The sequence below is a fragment of the Lissotriton vulgaris genome, chromosome 3_1 (genome assembly GCF_964263255.1).
Source record: "Lissotriton vulgaris chromosome 3_1, aLisVul1.2, whole genome shotgun sequence".
Classification (NCBI taxonomy): Eukaryota; Metazoa; Chordata; class Amphibia; order Caudata; family Salamandridae; genus Lissotriton; species Lissotriton vulgaris.
The window spans coordinates 892,102,072-892,124,790 of NC_141689.1; the positions used below are offsets into that span (position 1 = coordinate 892,102,072).

Sequence of the window (22,719 nt, forward strand, 5' to 3'; positions counted from 1 at the left end):
GAATCTTCGTTTGGAACACATGTCACAGAAACTGGATAAACACGCACTGCGGCTAGTGGAGGCCGAAACACGAATATCAGACACTGAGGATGGCCTCCAACATGTGACTACGAAGGTGACTTCCGTGGAAAAGATACTGGCCGTAATACAGGTGCACAATGAAGACTTGGAAGCCAGATCGAGGCGCAACAATGTACGTCTTACTGGATTGCCGGAATCCACTAATACAGGCCGCCTTGAGACGTACATTGAAAATTTTCTTTGCGACATTCGCACTGAACATTCCTCTCAGGTTTTAATTGTTGAGAGGGCTCACAGATCCCTGGCTGCTCGTCCCCCTCCAGGTGCGCCACCACGCCCTATCATTGCCCGTCTTTTAAATTACCGGGACCGTGACACTTTCCTTCGTCTGGCCCGTGAGAAAGGCAACATCCCTCATGACAGTAACACTCGAGCTTTTTATCCTGACTTCACGGCGGCTGTACAGGAAGCTCGAAGAGAATACTTACCTGTTAAAAAAGCTGATCATGTCCGCAAAGATTTCCTACGCCATGCTTTACCCTGCGCAAATTCGCATTGATGATAACGGCAAGCCTAGGATCTTCACCACTCCTAAATCTGCCATGGACTTTGCGAAGACTTTAACAAGGCGCAGCTGCTCCCCTGCTGCGGTGTTAGGCGGTGCTGCAGGCTCACACTGGAGAAAAAGCAGATGAATGAGGACATTGTCGAGTTATGTGAGTTGCAAACTGTGGTTTGACCCCCCCCATGCTGCCTTACTTTGTTTAGGGTGCACCACTATTTCTCTGCTTTGGTGTGCCTAGTTGACATGCTCTGGGGTGCCTATAGGGTCTTGTTTTGTGCCATTAATAATGCCTTGCCTGTTGCGGGTTTGAATATTTTTGATGGGGTTAGCCGTTTACTGTTACTGACATATCAAATGGTACTAGCCAGGTAACGCTATTGCTCGCCCCCTCCCACTACACCGGGAAGGGTATTGTCTTCCTGCGCCCCACTATGGGTATTCCCAGTTACTGTTTTCTCCCTAGGACTTTTACTCGAGGGTCATTCTGGGAGGTTTGGGATGGCTTTGGCATGTTGGGGTTGCTGAAGTGAGTGGGGGTAGTTCGGAGGCTTTGGCTTTACAAACATGGCTATTTTTATTCTCGATATTGTGGTTGCTGCTAATGTACCTTTACATACTATTGCGTTATCATGCTCATGATATGCTAGGTCTCTGCTTTACACCCTGCACACACTGTAGTTAGTTGTCTCACTTGGAATGTCCGGGGGCTCAATTCCCCAAAGAAGATGTGTCAGGTCCTGGCATTCCTAGATAGGCACGAAGTTGCGATTGCCCAATTACAGGAGACACATCACACCCCACTCGGACGGGCGGCCTGGGTCACATTGGGCTGGTTACCACTTGGCATCCTCATAATCCTCTTACTCGCGGGGTGTTCTCACACTAGTTAAGAAGCCTCTGCCTTTCACCATGCTCCAAACCTGCATTGATGATGCGGGGCGATACGCTATAGTTTATGGGACGTTGGCGGGCGTTTTAATTACCATAGTGAACACTTACGGTCCGAATATGGATGATCCATGGTTTTTCGAGCACGTAATCTCCATTTTGCGTGTCTGGCTAGATGCTGTGATATTGTGGGGAGGTGATCTTAACACACATTCAGATCCCGACCGGGACAAAGCAAGCAGAGGCGGTCAGTCATCTAGAGCAGCCCAGGTCATTAATGATGGCATGTCTGAGCTGGGTCTAATCGACGTCTGGAGACAGAGACATGTGGAGGCTCGAGAGGGTACACGTTTCCAGAGCACATAATAGTTGGTCTCAGCTAGACTACTGGCTCTTGAGTGAAACAGAGGGTGGCTGGGTCTACAAAACAACTGGAATGCCTAGCACACTTTTTCATCATAACCCTGTATCCATGACGCTACACCTCCCCTGCACTGCGCAACGTGCGTTCACATGCAGCCTCTGCAGAGAGGTTCTCCTTGACCCTCTTTATGCCATTACCATTCGTGATGCTATTACACAATATTTTACAGAAAATAAGGGATTGTGGACAATGCGCTAACCCTCTGGGAGGCCTTCAAGGCCACTATCCAAGGCACGTGTTTCAGTACTTCCGCAGGTATCCTACAGGACCTGTGTGGACAGCTTAGTAAACTCAAAACCATGTTACATGTTCTCGAGCGGGAATACGAGTCTTCTCCCTGTGCCCGGACATTAGCGGTCATCAAAGAGAGCATATTTGAGTACACCGAACTAGCTGAGAGAGAGGTCAAATATATTTCTCGCGACATGCGGCCTGTGCATTCGGGGAGGGTGCGTGGCTGGGGCGTCCCTTGGCTCGTAAGATTAAAGATCGCATGACTCATCATACTATTACCAAAATCACTGATGCCAATGGTCAGGACCACTACACTACCCCAGAGATCGTGGAGCAGTTCAGAATCTCATATGAATCACTATACACAACACCGGGGGTGGCTGACTGATGATATGGATGCCTATTTTTTCCGACATAGCCATTGCATGGTTATCAGATGGGCAGAGGAAGTTTCTCAGTCAGTCAGCCGATCACTATTGAGGATGTGTGCGCAGCCATTAAGTCACCCTCGAATAATAAAGCCCCGGGCCCAGATGGCTTCCCTTCCCTAGCGAATTCTACAAAGAGTATGCGGAGGAGCTCTCGCCTCACATATCAGCAATGTACGCTGAGGTCTATGATTCTGGTGAACTGCCACTCACATTACGGGAAGCTGTGATTATCACCCTGCTTAAGAAGGACAAACCATCTCACACCTGTGACTCATATCGGCCACTCTCACTTATAAACACCAACACCAAAATATTAGCCATCAGACTCCAGCCGTTAATGCAGGGCTTGGTCCTCCCGGACCAGTCTGGCTTCATTCCAACTAGCTCTACATCTCAGAACTTTCCTACTCTATTCGCTTTATTTCACATACTCGACCCTGGGCTGCAGGCAGCAGCTGTTATGCTTGACAAGTTACCTGTTTTACATATTACGCAGTATGGGATTCCCACCTATGTTTATTCAATGGATAACGTTGCAGTATACTAATCCCACGGCGCGGGTGCGAGTGGAGGGCCCCCATTGGCCTATATGGTAGCCCTGTTATGTTATGTTATTTGGTGATTTATATAGCGCACGGCTACTCGGGCAGAGTGTCCCGGCGCTGTACAGATCTGTAAAGAGAGACAGAGCAGAGATTGATCACACTAAATGCTGAAAAGCCAGGTCTTAAGGTTTTTCCTAAAGGACAGGAGATTATCCGCTTTTCTTAGAGAGAGGGGGAGCTTATTCCAGAGCTGCGGAGCACAGGCTCTGTAAGAACGACCTCCAATGCGCGAGTGCTTTACAGATGGAACGACAGCTAGAGCTTGAGAAGCTGAACGTAGCGATCTAGCAGGATGGTAGAACTGAACATGTTTCCTGAGATAGACTGCACCAGTACCGTGTAAGGATTTAAAGGTCAAGGTCAGAGTCTTGAAGAGGATACGTTTCCTCACCGGGAGCCAGTGCAGTGACTCAAGGAGGGACGAGGTGTGGGATCTGCGGCTTAGGCCGAAAATGGCCCTTGCGGCAGAATTTTGAACAGTCTGTAAGCGAGATAGGAGGTACTCTGGGAGACCTAAATAGAGCACGTTGGCGTAGTCGAGCCTGGATCCAATCATAGCTTGTACAGTAGTTCTCCTATGAGCCTGTGACAGTAGAGGGAGGAATTTCCTGAGTATGCGTAGTAAGCCAAAACATTGGCCGACTAGGGCAAGGATCTGGGGTTTAAAGGTAAGACCATTGTCAAATTTGACACCCAGATTCTTAGCGATCGCCGTGGGGGAAGAAGGAGGGTGCATATCTGCTGGCTACCAAGATTTCCATTGGATATCAGGAGAGCAGCCAAAAAATAGAATTTCAGACTTGTCTGAATTACATTTAAGCTGGTTCAGCTGAAACCAGGAGAAGACCGCCTCCAAACAGCTTTTGATAGAGTCACCTGCGAAATCGGAGTTCTTGTCGCAGGTGAAAAGCAGCTGCGTATCATCCGCATAGGACACAATACGCGCGCCAAAGGTCTCCACTAATTCAGCCAAAGGGGAGAGGTAAATGTTAAATAAAGTGGGACTTAAAACTGATCCCTGTGGCACTCCCACATCAAGAGATGGAACTGTTGCCGAGAAAGGTGGTGACCAGATCATTTGTTGGCGCTCGGAGAGGAAGGACTTAATCCAATTGAACACCGTCCCTCTAATTCCGATCTCATGGAGTCTGAAAAGGAGCCGGTTGTGAGGGACGGTGCCAAAGGCCGCTGAGAGATCGAGTAATACCAGCATTGCCTTCCCTCCGCGATCTGTCACTTCCTTTATAGTCTCAGTTACCTCCAGTAGTGCTGTTTCTGTACTGAGGTTGGAGCGAAAACCTGACTGCGTCTGATGCAAAATATCATGGGCTTCTAAGAAATTAGATAAGGTGGAATGAACATGTTTTTCTGCGAGTTTGGCAAGGAAGCAGAGATATTGGCCTATAATTGGAGTGTTCTAAAGGGTTCAGATTAGATTTTTTTTATAAGAGGGATGACATGGGCCTTTTTCCAGGCCTTTGGGACCTCGCCCGAGGTAAAGGAGGCATTGAGAAGAGGGTTAATCAGAGCATTAAGAACAAGGGCCATTTTGGAAAGAATTTTAGCAGGGCACGGGTCAGAGGGTGAACCGGATTTCAGTTTTTGTAACAGAGCAAGTGAAGCCTCCAACGACAGAGAAGGAAAATATGACAGAATATGGGTGGCCTGCGGAATGTTCATGGTAGATGAAAGGGGACAAGATCAAAACCAGAGGCAGTGGGCGAAAAAGATGCCTGGATGTTAAGAATTTTATTGTAAAAAAAGCTGCCCAGCTGATTGACCCAGAGTTCAGAGGGAGAAAATTTAGGGTTTGAAGCAGGGGAAGAAGTGAATTCCCTAACGATTTTGAATATTTCCTTGCTGATGTTACAGGCTGAGTCAATTCTTTTAGCGAAGAAAGCTTTTTTCGCCAATGTAATTTCTTTGTGATAGGTCTTAATAAGATTTTTAAAGCTTATTTTCAGGGGGGTATCATAATTTTTTCACCACAGTCGTTCGGCTTTCTTGTAATTTTTCCTGATCACCTGAAGTTCAGTGGTAAACCAGGGGGCTGAGATACGTTGAGATGTTAAAGACCTGGCAGAGATGGGCGCCAGTTCATCAAAGCGTAGAGCAAGCCAGGACTGAAAACTAGAGAGGTCCTGCTCAAGGTTGCCGGTCAGTTGACAAGGATGGAGTGCCAAGGACTGCTCCAGCATATCGGTGGTGACACGATGGAAAGGGCGGGAAACCGTAGGTTGAGTGCTATTTTCAGCGCAAGCGGATTTAGAGAGACCCACGATATCAAAGTTTAACAGGAAGTGGTCTGACCACGTCACAGGAAGTGGTGGGTGAGATTGAATAAACAAAGAGGAGAAAACTTGGTCTAACAAATGACCTTTATTATGAGTAGCAGCAAAAAAATATGGTAGGAGATCAAACGTGCTAGTCACATCCCTTAATTTGACAGTCACTAGACTCAGGTTCGTCCATATGGATGTTGAAATCTCCAAGAAGAAGAAGATGCTTGTATTTCATAGCAAGAGGGGATAAAGTTTGATGAAGTTTGTCACAGAAAGGGCCCAGATGGCCTGGTGGACGATAGACCAAAAGGCCAGCACATGAGTGGTGTGGGGAAAAGGATATGCAGAAGCCAAGTGAATCAACCCCAGGAATGTTATCAGTTTCAAGTACAGAGCAGGTGTATCGCTTGTCTACTACTATTGCCACTCCTCCTCCTCTTCCTAGCTCTCGGTCTTTCCTAACTATATAATAGTTAGGGGGGAGGGCATTGGAGATATCAGGGCTGGAGGAGTCGCATAGCCAGGTCTCCGTGAGGAAGAGACATGACGGCTTCTGATCTGAGAGTAGGTTGAAGAGGTCATGGGCATGTTTACCAAGAGACCGAGTATTTAAAAGCATGCAAGAATGCATGTGGGCCTCCGCAGAAGTCTCCCCGGCTGTGTTAATCAGGCCGGAGGTGACACGTGATGAAGGCGAAGTAGAAGAAGACCAAGCGCATAACTCACAGATATGGCTGACATTAGCAGGGTCACATAGATGTTTAACACACCCCAGGCTAGTGATATTCCCAAGCCTAAATAGAGTGTCACGGTCATACGAAATTGCCCGCTCAGCGTTGCAGCCTAGATGTATGCCGTCCCCTGCCGGGCCGGGCGCCTCCGGGACGCAGACGGGCTTACCTCAGGCGCACCTCCGGCGCGCCCGCTGCACTCGTCCGCTGCACGTCCTCGGAGGCATGCTGGACTTATAGGGGCGGAGGCAGGTCACCTGAAGCTAAACACTAGCGTGCCAACCTCCTTCCCCCAAGATGGCGGCCGCGCTAGAAGCAGCGTCCTCCCTCTCTGACTTATTTTTACTCCCTCCCCCCACCTCCTTCTTGTACCTCCACCCTCGTAGCCTATGTATCTATTCAAATCTGTTTTTACCGAACGTTGAGACCGGAGCAACATGGCTGATACCCGGTGGAGTTGCTGGACAACTAATGAGGAGATTGGCCCTAGTTTCCCCCTCGACCTTCACCTACCCAGCCAGACATTGGACACAGTTCTTCCTCGTCTCCCTGTTATGGCTCCTTCTTCCCCTCCTTTCCTACAAATTCTCTCAACCTCATTGTTTATTTACTGTACGTTACTACACTATTGTAGCTGATGTAACTTGTAACGCAATGTTCCTTTGTTGTAGCGCTCCGATACCTCCGGGTCTAGCCAGAGCTATATAATTCCTTTTTGATGAACCTTGTAATGCAACGATCCTCTGGTTAAGCGCTCTGATACCGCCAGCTCTAGACAGTGCTATATAACCTTTGCAAATCAAATAAACTAAAAACTGGTTTCCCTGAACACTGAGACCTGAGCAACATGGCTGATAAACGATGGAGCAACTAGACAGCTAATGAGGAGATTGGCCTTGGTTTCCCCCTTGACCGTCACCTACCCAGCCGGACATTGGGCACAGTTCCTCCTCATCTCCCTGTTATTACTCCCTCCTCCCCTCCCTCCTACGAATCTTGAAACATTGTTTATGTGTACTGTATCTTACTATGCTCTTGTATCTGATGTAAATTTTAAAGCAACGATCCTAAATGTAAAGCGCTCTGATTCCCTCGTGGGTCAAGTTTGCGCTATATAAAACTGTATAAATAAAATTAAAAATTAAAAAATAAATACTCCATCTGTATTTCCAGAGGAACGACAGGGACATACTAACCCGCAAACCTCTTGCCTGCATTATTAGGACCCTTCGCTTTGTCCACCGCCCAGTCAACATCTCTCTAGAAGCAGATGATATGTTACTATTCCTATGGGAGCCCCGCATTTTTCTGGCATCAGTACTGCTGGAATTTATCCGCTTTAGTTTGTTCTCCAGCCTGAAGATAAACTGGTAGAAAATCGGTGATAGTACCACTCACTGAATGCACCTCGCCTCATGACATGGAATATCCACTTGAGTGGCGATATGGGTGCACAGAGACCCTGACACAGTGATACGAGAAAACTATGGCCCTGCATGCGCCAAATTGGAGCGGCAGGTGGAAAACTGGGTGAGACTTCCACTGTCTTTGGCTGACTGTATCGCGTTAATCAAAATGGTAGTACTGCCACGATTCTTATATCTATTTAGCAACATACCAATCCCGCTCACCTTTTTTTAATTACATGCACTCTTTGCTCCTTAAGCACGTCTGAGGGGGAAAACAGGCCCGGGTGTCTTGGAACACACTTATTATGGATTACAAACATGGAGGCTTCAGCGTACCTGACTTATATTTGTATTACTTATACGCACATGCACAATATGTGCACTATTGGACCGGCGCGCATGAATTTGTCCCACATGTAGCGATGGAGGCTGGAGATGCCTACCCTGTCCCTTTAGGATCCATGCGGACACACGTTAAGAGACAGACCTCCGCATGGAAATTAATACCATTGACGCCACTATAAAGGCATGGCAGGCATTAGGCCGCATGGCCGGTAAGTTGCCATGGTACTCCCCTCTCTTGCCTATTGCATTCCACTGGGATTTGTCGGGGACACAAAAGACGGGAGCCATGCGCACCTTTCACCAGGTAGGACTAGTTAAAATGCACTATCTCTTACCGGAGGGTGTCTTTTTAGCACATGACTATCTCAGTTATATACAGAATAAAACGTCACTATTTACGTTCCACTTTCACAGATTGAAAAAAGCTATACAAACCGATTACCACACTTTCCCTACAGAACCTGTGTCACTGCAAATACTCCACATCCTACTTACCAGCCCAACAAGACGTCATCTTCTCACTAAGCTGTATCGCGCTGCTAGGGAAGAGAGGCCACGCCCTTACAACCGCAGCTTAGAATCCTGGAATGCTCGTCTGGATCCGCCCTTAAGGCTGCCAGACTGGGAATACTGCTGTCAGCTCACTAGGACCCTAACCTCAAATGGGAATCTCCGTATAATTCATTACAAATATTTACACCAAGTGTACCACACTCCCAGTAAGTCATTTAAATATGGGCTGCGCAATAATGACCCATGTAAAAGATGTGGTGAAACTGATGCTGACTTCTGGCACTTGTCCTGGGAATGCCCCAAAATTGCACAATTCTGGGTGGAGGTGATCCGCACATAATCCGATGGATGATAGATCTAGAGTTGCAATGCTCCCCCCATGTTTGTTTGCTGGGATTGGTGCCCTATGTGAAGGGGGTCGTGAGCAAACTAGTGAAAGTAGCTCTACTAATGGCCAAAAGGTGAGTGGCAATGACCTGGGAGAGCACAGCAGTGCCGCCGACTGCAGGATGGCTTCATGACCTGGCGAGTTGCCGAGGGTAGGGCACGGTTACTCCGCATCTTTTTTTCCGCGGACTTTCAGTACCCATACCATTGACCTCGCATACAATCACTCCGCATTTTTTCACAACGCATGTGCATTTACCACGCAGGCCTTTACAAGGCCTTTACAACGAATTACGTTGTTTAGGCATGTATAGTAAATGCACAAGCGTTTTGAAAAAATAATAGACTTCAAGAATATGGAACCAGGAGAAGTGTGGAACCACCACGACGAGAGAGGTAAGGGGGTTTGGGTTAATTTTTTAGGGGCGGGGGGTCCTGCTGGGGTAGTGATTGGGTAGTGTAGTGTAGTGTAGTGTTAGTGTAGTGTGGAGTTGTGGTGGTTGTGTAGTGTAGGGTCATGCTGGGGGTAGTGTTTTAGGGTTTAGGGTAGTGTTGTAGTGTTTGTGTAGTGTAGGGTCATGCTGGGGGTAGTGTTATAGGGTTTAGGGTATTGTTGTAGTGTTTTTGTAGTGTAGGGTCATGCTGGGGGTGGTGTTTTAGGGTTTAGGGTAGTGTTGTAGTGTTTGTGTAGTGTAGGGTTATGCGGGGGGTAGTGTTTTAGGGTTTAGGGTAGTGTTGTAGTGTTTGTGTAGTGTAGTGTCATGCTGGGGGTAGTGTTTTAGGGTTTAGGGTAGTGTTGCAGTGTTTGTGTAGTGTAGGGTCATGCGGGGGTAGTGTTTTAGGGTTTAGGGTAGTGGTGTAGTGTTTGTGTAGTGTCATGTTGGTGTAGTGTAGGGTAGTGTAGTGTTTGTGTAGTGTAGGCAGTGTTTTAGGGTTTAGGGTAGTGTTAGTGTAGTGTAAGGTAGTGTAGGGTAGTGGGTAGTGTTTTGGTGTAGTGTAGGGTAGTGTTTGTGTAGTGTAGTTGAGTGGTTTTTGCAGGGTACTCACTTACCTTTAAAACTTTTACAATGAGTATACCTTTAACATGCATGTCTTTGCGTTGTAAAGGCATGCGTGGTAAAGGCATATTCGTTGTACAAGTTAGCGTTGTCTTAATGAACAAGTTACTTACCTTCGGTAACGATATATCTGTAAGAAACAGTAGTTAGTATTAGATTCCTTACCTTAGAATATACCCAGGCGTCAGACTGTATCCGGAAATTTTTGCCTAGCAGTACCCTTGCGCGTCGGTAGGCGTCGTCTGCGGCTCCGTGTCCGTCGTCGGCGTCGTGGGCGCCGTGATGACATCGTCGGAGTACTTAGACTCCGCCTCCGCATGCTGACGTCAGTTCTTAGACACAGCTTTTCCGCGCCAGAAACGCAGAGCCATGTTAAAAACCAACACTGGTGCCATTGAAACTAGTCAAGTCAAGTCAAGAGATTTATATAGCGCGCTACATACCCATTGGGTCTCAAGGCGCTAGAGAAAGGGTGGGGAATTACTTGTCGAATATCCAAGTTTTAAGTTGTTTTCTGAATGCTAGGTGGTTCTGAATAAGGCGAAGGTGAGTGGGAAGTGAGTTCCAGGTTTTAGCTGCCAGGTAGGAGAAGGATCCACCTCCCATGGTGGTTTTGTTGATGCGAGGTACAGTGGCAAGGGCTTGGTTGGAGGATCGTAGCTGACGGGAGGGGGTGTAGAAGGACAATCGTGTGTTGAGGCATTCGGGTCCAAGTTCGTAAAGTGCTTTGTGTGCGTGGGTTAGGAGGCGGAAAGTAATCCTCTTATTTACGGGGAGCCAGTGGAGGTTTTTCAGGTGACCAGAGATGTGTTCTTTACGCGGGATGTCTAGTATGAGCCTGGCTGAAGCGTTCTGGATGCGTTGGAGTTTTTTCTGGAGTTTTGCGGTGGTACCGGCGTATAGTGTGTTTCCGTAGTCCAGGCGGCTCGTAACCAGTGCGTGGGTGACCATTTTTCTAGTTTCGGTGGGGATCCAGCTAAATGTTTTTTTGAGCATGCGAAGAATGTTGAAGCAAGATGATGAAACGGCGTTGACTTGTCTGGTCATCGAGAGTGAGGAGTCCAGGATGACGCCCAGGTTCCGTGCGTGGTCCGTCGGGATGGGTGCTTTTCCAAGGGCTTCTGGCCACCAAGAGTCATCCCAGGCGGAGGGGGAGGTGCCTAAGATGAGGACTTCTGTTTTGTCTGAGTTCAGTTTCAGACGACTGTGCTTCATCCACTCGGCTACTTCTTTCATTCCTTCGTGTAAGTTGGTTTTGGCGGTGTTACGGTCTTTGGTGAGTGATAGGATCAGTTGAGTGTCATCCGCGTAGGAGATGATGTTGAGATTGTGTTGGCGAGCGATGGCCGCAAGGGGGCTCATGTATACGTTGAAGAGGGTGGGGCTGAGTGACGATCCTTGTGGCACGCCGCAGATGACTTCAGAGGCCTCTGACTTGAATGGTGGGAGGCGGACTCTCTGGGTTCTTCCGGTGAGGAACGAGGTGATCCATTCCAGTGCTTTTCCTTGGATTCCTACGTTTCTGAGGCGCTGTAGAAGGGTGCTATGACAGACTGTGTCGAAGGCAGCGGAGAGGTCGAGGAGGATGAGGGCGACTGTGTCTCCATTGTCCAGTAGAGTTCGAATGTCGTCTGTTGCTGCGATAAGTGCGGTCTCAGTGCTGTGTTTGGCTCGGAAGCCGGACTGTGAGGGGTCGAGGGATTTGTTGGTTTCGAGGAAGGTGGCGAGCTGGTTGTTGACAGCTTTCTCGCCGGGAATGGAAGAAGCGAGATGGGGCGGTAGTTTTTGAGTTCGGTGGGGTCAGCTGTGGGTTTTTTCAGAAGGGCGCTGAGTTCTGCGTGTTTCCAGCTTTCCGGGAAGGTGGCGGAGTTGAGGGAGCAGTTGATGACATCTCGGAGGTGTGGTGCTATGATGGAGTCTGCTTTGTTGAAGATGTGGTGAGGGCATGGGTCAGTTGGGGATCCTGAGTGGATGGAGTTCATCAGGCGGATGGTGTCCTCAGTGGAGATTGGGTTCCAGTCATTAAGGATGTTCAAGGGGGGTGAAGGTCCTGCAGAAGGTTGGGTGGGTTGGTCTTCGGGTCGGTTGTCGAAGCTGTTGTGGATGTCTGCGATTTTGTTGTGGAAGAAGGAAGCTAGGGAGTCGCAGAGGGCTTGGGAGGGGGTGATGTCGTTGGAGTTGGCTGATGGGTTGGTAAATTCTTTGACGATGTTGAATAATTCCTTGCTGTTGTGGGCGTTGTTATCTAGACGGTCTTTGAATGCGGCTTTCTTGGCAGACCGGATTAGTTGGTGGGCCCTGAAAGGGGATGACCGTAACCATAGATATCGGTTCGCAGAACGGGGAGGATGGGTGGGGTGGTAAGGAATCTAATACCAATCTAATACCTGTTTCTTACAGATATATCGTTACCGAAGGTAAGTAACTTGTGCATCTGAAAGAAACAGGTTAGTATTAGATTCCTTACCTTAGAATAGATAGCCCAGCAATACCAACCCCGGTGGTGGGCCTGCGAACCAATTATCACACCAGAAAGTCCTGGAGAACGGAACGGCCAAAAAAGCCATCCCTCCGGACTGGACTGTCCAGGCAGTAGTGTCTTGCAAACGTGTGCAACAATGCCCACATAGCTGTCTGACAGATGTCCTGCAAGGGGACACCCCAGGGCAGTGGTAGCCGCCGTGGCGCGAGTGGAATGGGCCCTCAGCCCAACAGGAGGCTCCTTCCTTGCGAAGGAGTAACAAGCTGTGATACACAAGACGATCCACCGAGAGATGGTTCGCTTGTGTACCGCCCGTCCCTTCTTAGCGCCCACGTAACCAACAAAGAGTTGGTCATCCACTCGGAACTGGCGTGTGCGATCCAGGTAGAAAGAGAGCGCACGTTTTGGGTCCAGACGGTGGAGCCGCTTTTCCTTCTTTGAGGGATGCGGAGGCAGAAAGAAGGTGGGCAAGGTGATAGACTGCCTGATGTGGAAGGCCGTGAAAACCTTGGGCAGGAAAGAGGGTCTTGTCCGCAACACAACCTTGTCCGGGTGGACAGAAAGGAAAGGAGGTTTAGAGGAAAGAGCCTGGAGCTCACTCACTCTCCTGGTAGAGGTGATGGCAACCAGGAAAGCAGTCTTTAGAATAAGAAAGTGGATAGGACAGTTGTGAAGTGGCTCAAAGGGAGCGCACATCAGATAAGTAAGAACCAGGTTCAAGTCCCACTGAGGCATCACGATGGGAAGAGGTGGAAACGTGTGTGTGATGCCTTTCAGAAAACGAGTTACAATAGGGGACTTGAACAAAGATGGTTGATCAGGCAGCCCTAGAAAGGCTGAAAGGGCAGAACGGTAGCCCTTGATAGTGCCCAGAGCAGAGCCCTGCTGGGCAAGAGAAAGAAGGAAGAGAAGAACTTCAGAAAGAGGGGCAGAGAGAGGATCCACAGCCTTTGCTGTGCACCATGCCACAAATCTGTTCCACCTGCAGGCGTATACCGACTTTGTAGAGGGACGCCTGGCTGCCAGAATGATATTACAGACTTCAGGAGGCAAGTCAAATGGCCTCAACTGTCGCCGCTCCATCTCCAAGCATGGAGGTGGAGACTGGACAGGTTCGGGTGGAGGACCGTCCCCTGATGCTGCGACAGAAGGTCCTCCTGAAGAGGGAGACGAACCAGGGGGATCAACTGAAATACCGAGTAGCTCGGGATACCAGTACCTTCGTGCCTAGTCCGGAGCCACAAGGATGACTTGGGTCCGGTCTTCTTCAGCACTCTGGGCTGAAGTGGTATAGGCGGAAAGGCGTACAACAGACCGCAACTCCACTCGCGACGAAAAGCGTCTCCGAGCGAGTGCCGCCTTGAAAATTCCAACGCGCAGAACTGATGACATTGCACATTCTCTTCTGAGGCGAATAGATCTAACCAAGGCTCTCCCCACTGCAGAAAGAGACATTGCGCCACGTCCGAGTTCAGACGCCATTCGTGATCCATCATGCACCGGCGGCTGAGTTTGTCCGCCCTGGCGTTCAGAGAACCTGCCAGGTGCTGAACCACCAGGGTCACGCCCTGATTTTCCAGCCACTGCCAAAGGCGCAGAGCCTCCTGGCAGAGGGTCCACGACCCCACCCCGCTTGTTGCAGTACCACATGGCGGTGGTGTTGTCGGTGAACACCTGCACTAAACACCCCCGGACAGAGGGGAAGAATGCCTTCAGTCAAGACGAATCGCTCGCAGCTCCAAAAGTTTGATATGGAGCCGGGACTCCGCTGGAGACCAGAGACCTCTGATCTCCGCCTCTCCCATGTGGCCTCCCCAGCCCTGGAGGGACGCGCCTGTCACAACTACGTGCTCCGGTTGGGGAAGGGAGAGGGATCTGCCGCTGACCCAATCGCGGTCCGTGAGCCACCACTGCAGCTGTCTTGCAGTGCCCTCCGAGATCAGGACATGGTCGGACAGGTTGCCCTGATGCTGGGCCCACTGAAACTTCAGGTCCCACTGCAGAGCCCGCATCCGCCAACGGGCGTGATGCACCAGAAGGATGCAGGAAGCCATCAGCCCCAGAAGCCGCAGCGTCAACCTGACCGAGACTCGGGATAAAGGCTGAAAGATGGAATCAGAGCCTGAATATCCCGAACGGTGGGGGGATAAACCCGAAACTGCGCAGAGTCGAGAACCGCTCTGATGAAGAGGAGCTTTTGAGAGGGACACCGGTGTGACTTTGGCACGTTGATGGAGAACCCCAGCAGGTGCAGGAGGTCCGCCGTTGTCTGGAGGTGGCTGACGACTGTCTGGGGCGAGCCCACCTTCAACAACCAGTCGTCGAGGTAGGGGAAGACTGAAACCCCTAACCTGCGCAGATGAGCTGCGACCACCGCCATCACTTTCTTGAACACCTGTGGGGCGCTGGCAAGGCCGAAGGGGAGCACGGTAAACTGAAAGTGCTCGTGGCCTACCGTGAAACGGAGGTAGCGCCGGTGGTCCTGCAGGACGGGGATGTGGAAATACGCGTCCTGCAAGTCCAACGCTATCATCCAGTCTCCTGGGTCTAGGGCAGCCAAGACCTGAGCCAGTGTCAGCATTTTGAACTTCTCCTTCCGGAGGAAGCCGTTGACGTTCCGTAGGTCCAAGATAGGACGTAGGCCCCCTTTGCCCTTCTTGGGTACCAGAAAGTAGTGGGAGTAGCAACCACACCCTACTTCTGGCCCAGGAACGCGCTCAATGGCCCCCTTGGCCAAGAGGGCCGTAACTTCCTCCTGCAGAAGCCGCAAATGATCCCCCGATACGCGGTGGTATTGCGTTGGCATGGCTGGAGGGGTCGCCTCGAAGGGGAGGGAGTAGCCCCTTCAGACGATTTGCAGCACCCACCTGTCTGATGTGACAGTGCGCCAGCGGAAGTGGTGATGGCGAACCCTGCCCCCCACTGGCGTCACATGGGCCCGAAAGCACGGACTAGGAAGGTTTTGAGGCGGATGCTGCGGGGTAAGGTGTGGACTGGCCTCGCCGTTGTCCCCGACCGCCTCCACTGCGGTTTCCACGGCCGCCACCGCGTTGGATGTTAGTCTGCGGTGCGTGGCTGGCAGCACGTGTGGGGGTGCCCCTTCCTTGGCCACGAAAGGAGCGAAAGGCACCCGTTTGCTGGCGCGGGGCCGAGAGGCCAAATGACTTGGCAGTAGCCCTGGACTCCTTAAAGCGCTCAAGCACATGGTCTGCCTTGTCGCCAAAAAGGCGACGGCCATCAAACGGCATGTCCATGAGGGTATTCTGGACATCCGCTGAAAAGTTGGCGGACCTCAACCAGGCGTGGCGACGAATCGCCACCGTCGTTGCCATCGCTCTTCCCAGTGAGTTGGTGGTATTCAGCCCACACCAGATGGAAAAACGTGCCGCATCTCGACCCTCCGCTAGGGCTTGGGCGAGTTTAGCCTTGACCTCCGCCGGGCATTGTGGCAGCACGTCTGCAACAGTGTCCCACAGGGAGTGGGTGTAGCGGCCCAAGAGGCATGCAGTGTTGGAAGACCGCAGTCCCAGACTAAGGGAGGAGAATATTTTCTTTCCATAATTCTCATACCTCTTGGATTCCCGATCAGGCGGCGCTGACAGGAATGCGGTCTGTGAGTTCGAGGCTTGGATGACCAGGCTCTCGTGGGTGGGGTGGGTGGACAGGAAACAAGGGCCGCCCGGGGCCGGGCGGTGGCGTCTGGCCACGTTCCTATCTACCGGCTGGCCTGTAGTAGGCCTGGACCAAGTGCCCAAAAGAATGTCAGTCAAGGCCTCATTAAACGGCAGCAGAGGCTCAGCCGAGCTTGACTGCGGTTTAAGGACCTCAGTGAGGAGGTTAGTCCTCACGGCTGCGACGGGGAGCTCAAGGCCCAAGGCCTTGGCCGCCCGCGTCAACACCACACTGAAGGTTGCCCCCTCGCCCGAAGCAACGGTAGGAGGTGAGACAAAGCCAGTGTCTGGCGAAGTGTCCAGACCACTGGCATCCCCAAGTCCACCTGTCCTGTCCTCTTGAGACTGACACTCACGTGTCAGAGGGTCCTCAGACCCCTCCCAATACTCCTCATTACCCATCTCCTGATAATCAGGGTTGTCAAATGATGGGGCCGGTTCATTGAAGTAAAACTCCCCAAGCGGCGTCGAGAGCGGCGCCCAGCGGCGCTGCTCCGGCGCCGGAACCGGGTCTAGGGAGGTATCGGGGACGGCGCCGCCCGAGGACGGCGCCAGAGGTGACACCTGCGGGACCGGCGCCGGTAAGGTCGTACGGTCAACCGGTGACGATCCGGATCCAGAAGCGGATCCAGTGGGGCCTTGCGGTGCCGGGCCTGAAGGCGCTGCCGGCGTCGGGGCCAAAGCACCCGGCCCGCTAGGGCTCCCAGACGGGTCCGCTCGGGCGGTGTCGCCCGAACCCCCGGCTGCATCACGCGAGTGTGGGGGGGGGAGTCGGAAGAGCGATGCCGTCTCTTCGACTTCTTGTGCTTACCTGGCCACTTCGAACCTGAGGAGTGATGTCGACTCCCGGAGCTATGATGGCTCCACCCCCGCGACCGGTCCCTCGACCTCTGTCCGGACCGGGACCTCTCACGGCGCGGGGCAGACTTCCGGAGCTCGAGCCGCTTGCGGGACCGCTCCCGCCTAGCTTTAGATGTTAAGGCCAGACAGTCGGAGCAGGACTTGTCGTCATGATCGACGCCGAGACAGTGGAGGCACCGTCGGTGAGGGGCGGTGACGGATATCAGCCGGTCGCAGTCCTCACAAGGTTTAAAACCTGGCATCCCTACCGGCACCGATCGGAGTCTAAGACTCGAAGAATGATCAAAAAGATCTCAAAAAAGTTTAGTCAAAAAATGACTAAGGTACCACTTTTTCCGGATCTGCGCTGCTGGCGCGGAAAAAAGAAGAACTGACGTCAGCACACGGAGGCGGCGTCTAAGTACTCTGACGACGTCATCACAGCACCGACGACGGACGCGGAGCCGCAGACGACGCCTACCGACACACAAGAGTACTGCTACGCAAACATTTCCGGATCCAGTCTGACGCCTGGGGATATTCTAAGGTAAGGAATCTAATACTAACCTGTTTCTTTCAGATTTGGGGAGTGATAGTATTTGCGGAATCATTTTTGCGGAGTGATGGTATGCAGGGTATTTGTATGCAGGAAAAACGTCACATATTCATTGCCAAGACCGTTTCCTTATCTATGCGGAAAAACTTCCATCCTCATCTAGACCTACGGACATCTGGGAACCATTATTACAATACTTACGGACCGTATCAACTGATGAGCCCCGAGACAATACTGTATCTTAACTCTATGGTGTACGTGATATAACGCATGATACTTTATTGTTTATTACAGCTTTAATCACATGACAGACTTGATTTGCATACCCATTGCCACGTGGGATTGTTCTATTTGTTTGATTTGTGTATGATTATTGATGCTATCCGTATATAATGGGTATACTCATTTAAATCCTCAATAAACAAAATAAAAAAATAAAATCCTTTCCTATTTGTTCTTTTGTACTGCAAGTGACGGCATTTTGCATAATCACGTGCACATCTGCTACAAAAATGCACTTCAATGCCCTGGATGGTGGATTCATACTTGACTTCTTCAATGCTTTTTTCTTTCCATTCTTTTTTGCATTTTTGTCATCTTTGTGTGTTTAACCTATGTCTTCAGGTTAGAGTAATTCAAAGCTAATAGTAACTTTTCTTTGTGACAACAGCTGTGTGACAACATAGCCAAATTTTTTCATGACAAAATTGCTAATATTGTCTCGGCTCTTGAGCTCCAAAGGTCTCCTGTATCTTCACCTACCCTTTCTACTTCTCAGATCCCTCCCCTCACAGGGTCTGTTAGACTTGCGAATTCGACCTCGCTGTCTAGCTTTCCCTTGCTCTCCTTACAGGAACTGGAAGTCCTCTTGGCTAAGACCAAGTCTGGCTCACCTCTTGATCCCTGTCCTCTCCATCTTCTCAAACAATGCAAGGAAACTCTTCTGCTCCCGCTACTTCAGATCATGAATAAGGCCTTGAGGGATGGCATCTTTCCCTCCCAATGGAAGAAAGCGGTGGTGAAGCCGCTCTTGAAGAAGCCGTCGTTGGACCCAGAGGGGCTTAAAAATCTCCGCCCCATCTCTCTGCTCCCAGCCCCGGCAAAGATGCTGGAAATCCATCTACACCAGCATCTTTCTTCCTTTCTGGATTCCTCTGGTCTCTTGGATCATTCGCAGCACGGTTTCCGGAAGGGTCACAGCACGGAATCCGCCCTGACTGTGGTGCTTGACAACATCCGCACCACAGTTGACAAGGGTGGAAGTACGTTGCTGATCCTTCTGGATCTTACAGCTGCGTTTGACACCCTGTCTCCCCTCGTGTTAACATCTCGTCTGAGGGAGATAGGGGTGGAGGGTCACGCACTAAGCCTGTTGGCTTCTTTCCTGGACCAGAGGGAACAGAGAGTGAAGCTGGGAGAGTTCCTATCTCCATCCCTGCCGCTGAAGTGGGGGGTTCCACAGGGGTCGGCGTTAAGCCCGACCCTGTTTAACATCTACGTGACCCCCCTGGCCAGACTCATTAGATCTTTTGGGATGGAGGTAGTGTCGTACGCCGATGACACGCAGATCTTGCTGTCCCTCGCCCAGCCTGTCAGCTCTTCTGCCTCCAAGTTTAGACTCTGTATGGAGGCAGTCGCCCATTGGATGATTAACAATTCACTGCGGCTAAACGGCGAAAAGACGGAGATCCTTGTGTTCGGCGAGAAGGAAGACATCTGGTCGGCGGAATGGTGGCCCGAATCCTTGGGGACGTGTCCGGCTCCAACCTGGGCAGCACGAAATCTGGGGGTTACGATTGACCCTTCCCTCGACATGGCCCTCCAAGTAAAGCAGACTATCTCCACCTGCTGGGGCATCATTGCAATCCTGCGGAAAATCAAGCACTACCTGTCCGTGCAAGCCCGGAAACAAACTGTGGTAGCTTTGATAACATCTCGGCTTGATTGTTGCAATGCTTTATACGCAGGAGCCAACAAAGGCCTGTTGCAAGGTCTTCAATCGGTGCAAAATGCAGCGGCGAAATTTGTACTGGACCTTCCGATAAGGTCGTCAGCGACCGCCGCCAGGAAATCTCTGCACTGGCTTCCCATTGACGCCAGGATTTCATTTAAAGTGTTATGCTTGGTGTTCGGTGCCTTAAACAGGAAAGAGACTGGAGGTGTAAAAGATCTCCTGATTCCTTATGCTCCTACTAGGAACCTTCGCTCCTCGGTGAAACTGCTCCTCACCGCTCCTCGAGGGCGAAGAGTTAAATGGGGCGGCAGAGCCTTTTCCAATCTGGCTCCAAGATGGTGGAACACTGTTCCTTTAGAAATAAGGATGTTACCTCCAATACAACTTTTCAGAAAGGCCCTGAAAACATGGCTTTTTGGTAAAGCCTACCCCTAGCTTTTGGTTCTGCCTTTTCGTTTTTCATTTTTTTAGTAGGCGCCTTGATGCCTTCGGGCAAAGTTGCGCGTTTATAAGTCTAATTTCAATTCAATAGCAAAAATATTTTGTGTGATGTGCATTAAAACTAAAGAGGTTTTCTATAACTTTTTTAAGTACACCTGTCTTCTTTTTACCTTCGGTTTATTTGTGTGGCATTTGCTTGCAACACAAAAAAATAACTATTGCACCAGCTTGCCAAGTCCACACGCACTGGTTTTGCCTGTGCTTGTTTAATTAATGTTTTTGAATTGAATCGCCTTGCAGACTGAAAAACATGCCGGGCTCTCCTACGAGACCCTAGAAAGGATTTCCACAGTTGAAATCGTCTATAAACATGGTTTGTCAAAGAGAGTAATTAACACCAAAGCCCCTGCCATTATGTTAGTGATTTCTTATAACAACATACCTGTTTATAGGCTTTATCTCAGGGCATTAAAAAATCACCAGGCAACTGACATAGCTCCTCAATTAACTAATTACATCTATAGCCTTTAAAATTGGCTTGTCACCATAACAATTCAGTTGTTTTATATTGAGGAGAAGATTTCCCACAGGGCAAACGTCGGGTACACATTCTACATACCTAAAATTATAATTATGTACTAAATTGCAATTGGCAAAATAATGTACAGCCCTCCTACGAAGTTAACAAGGAACAGTGAACAACTGCTACACCAAGGGTTTGCCGGAGGAGATAAACAACACTAAAACCCTTGTCTACTGCAGTAATCTGTGAAAGACCATGCAACAAAACATTTGTCTACATGCTTTAACAGAGAATATCAATCCACGCTTGAAAATCTGGCTTTCACAAATAATAAACCAGGCCCCCTGCTTTTTCATAACTTTTCATAATAAACAGATCAGATCAATAACGTTTCCCAGTGAAGCTATGAGGCTAATATAATTTAACATTGGCTTTACTCCATGACCATCTCATATTAGCTGCATTGAGCATAAGATTTCCAAAAAGACTACCATCAGGCATATAATCATAACATTACAAATATACAACACAAATTACAGTTAAAAAAGCAAAATACAATCCCTCCAAGGAGGTTCTCTCATGGATTATCACAATGTAAATCCACTGCTCTGTTTCCAAAGGCTGTAACCACCAAAACCCACCATACTGCTCTACAGGCTTTAAGATGGAGTAACAACAATCTACTCTTGCATGCATATTGGTTTTCACATCTGCTTTTTACAACTGATATGTCAGGCCTACTACCTCTGTCATAACGTTTCATAATACACAGTTCATGTCTCTGTCAAATAACCAATTTAGCCCTGCTGTATGAACTATACAACTTCCCACAAGGCAAAAAGTGCGGACAAAGCACTTTTGCAGCAAAACCACACTTCTCCCCAATCACATGCTGTACTCAACGTGTGGGCGGAGCCAAAACCCCTCTCTCGGTAAGGCTTGTCAATGCTCTTCTTCTGTGGCTCACATAAGGTTTGTAAGAGCTAGGCTGTCAAGCCAAGTCTATTAATGACTCCAAACAACCTCACTTTCAATTATTTTGCACTGGTTTAATGTCTTAAGGGAATGCACCACCTCTTAAAGACACTGCCGCTTGATCATCTCCTTGTGACTGTCTATTGGCCGACTAGCCATTTCTACAAAGAACAAAACCTCACTGATGATTCTGGAACTATTAAATGTCTGCATGAGGGCATCATGCCCATAAACACATTTTACAAGGTCTTTAAAGAGGACTTCGGGAACAATAGTATAATACCCAAATTCTTTCCTCTGTAGGCAATGTCTATTTTTTTACCCTAAACAATTTCTGTCTGCTGCTTGAGTAATGTTTGCATTTTCCCATAACATAAGCTCCTCACATCAGCAAATCTAAAGTATTTAAGGAGAATAGGATTTGCCAAAAACAGAAATGAAACAACTATAAAACTAGCTAGAAGCAACACACAATTTCATTTAATTGTCGAAAATATCCAGGTAGAATCTGCTGCCAACTATCATGCAATAGAAAGATAAAAAGCAGCAACCAGCACAAGATCGTCTTCTCTGAAGTTCTGTTCTGTACCAACCTTTTCTGGAAGTTGAGATTCTACCTCCTTCTTCAATCTTCTCAACAAAAAGGGTCTTAACACTTTGTGGAGACGCCTGATAATCAGAATGGTCTCCTCTTCATTCAAGTCCACCTAAATTAAACAAACAACAGAAAAGAAATATGATGGATAGGCCCACTAAATTGAAACAAACGCAGCTGGTACATTGTAAGCTACGAGTAACTAACTGTGTTTGTTTGGAAATTAAATTAAATGATTAGCAGAATAAAACACCAATGAAAGTCCAGAGGTGCGACAAAACAGGCCCTGCACAAAGTAACCAAAGGAACGTTTCCTACCCTTGATGAAAACAATTAAAAAGATGTGTTTTATACTTTATCCAGAACATTATGTATAGAATTGTGGACGACTTGCATTTTCATAATAGGAATAATTAGCACTGATGAATACCAAACTGTATCATACTCAACAAAAGCTCAAACACTGACACTGAAAACAAATCCAGCCAAAAGTTAACAGTATTTTTGCCTTCCCTCCCTCTTAGTTTTTAGGGCTCGGACTACGCCCCCGAAGGGGCGGAGCTTCGAGATCCTAATGTTAAAGAAAAAAAAAAGGATATGTAGGGCTATGGCCAGGCACATTCCTTAAATTCCATAGTGTTTTATGGCATGTGCCTAGTGATTCGTCTTCGCTGTGCTGTTTATTTAGTAGCCTTGACGTGATAGGCTATATTGACTTTTCGTCCGTCATTGATGTTAGTTTCATGGCATATTCTGTACGTGAACGAGCACAGCAGAGGGATTAATCTT

The 22,719-nt window shown here is 49.2% G+C and overlaps 1 protein-coding gene across 4 annotated transcripts in view; it reads right to left on the reverse strand.

Annotated features, from left to right (window-relative positions):
* The window catches only part of SMARCA2 (SWI/SNF related BAF chromatin remodeling complex subunit ATPase 2), a 1,892,118-nt gene that overhangs the window by 1,083,259 nt on the left and 786,140 nt on the right, over positions 1–22,719 (reverse strand). For all 4 annotated transcript variants that reach the window (XM_086961220.1, XM_086961218.1, XM_086961217.1 and 1 more), the window contains exon 20: positions 21,929–22,042. In XM_086961220.1, the coding sequence (XP_086817346.1) occupies positions 21,929–22,042 (114 nt within the window). The remainder of the gene's footprint in view (positions 1–21,928; positions 22,043–22,719) is intronic.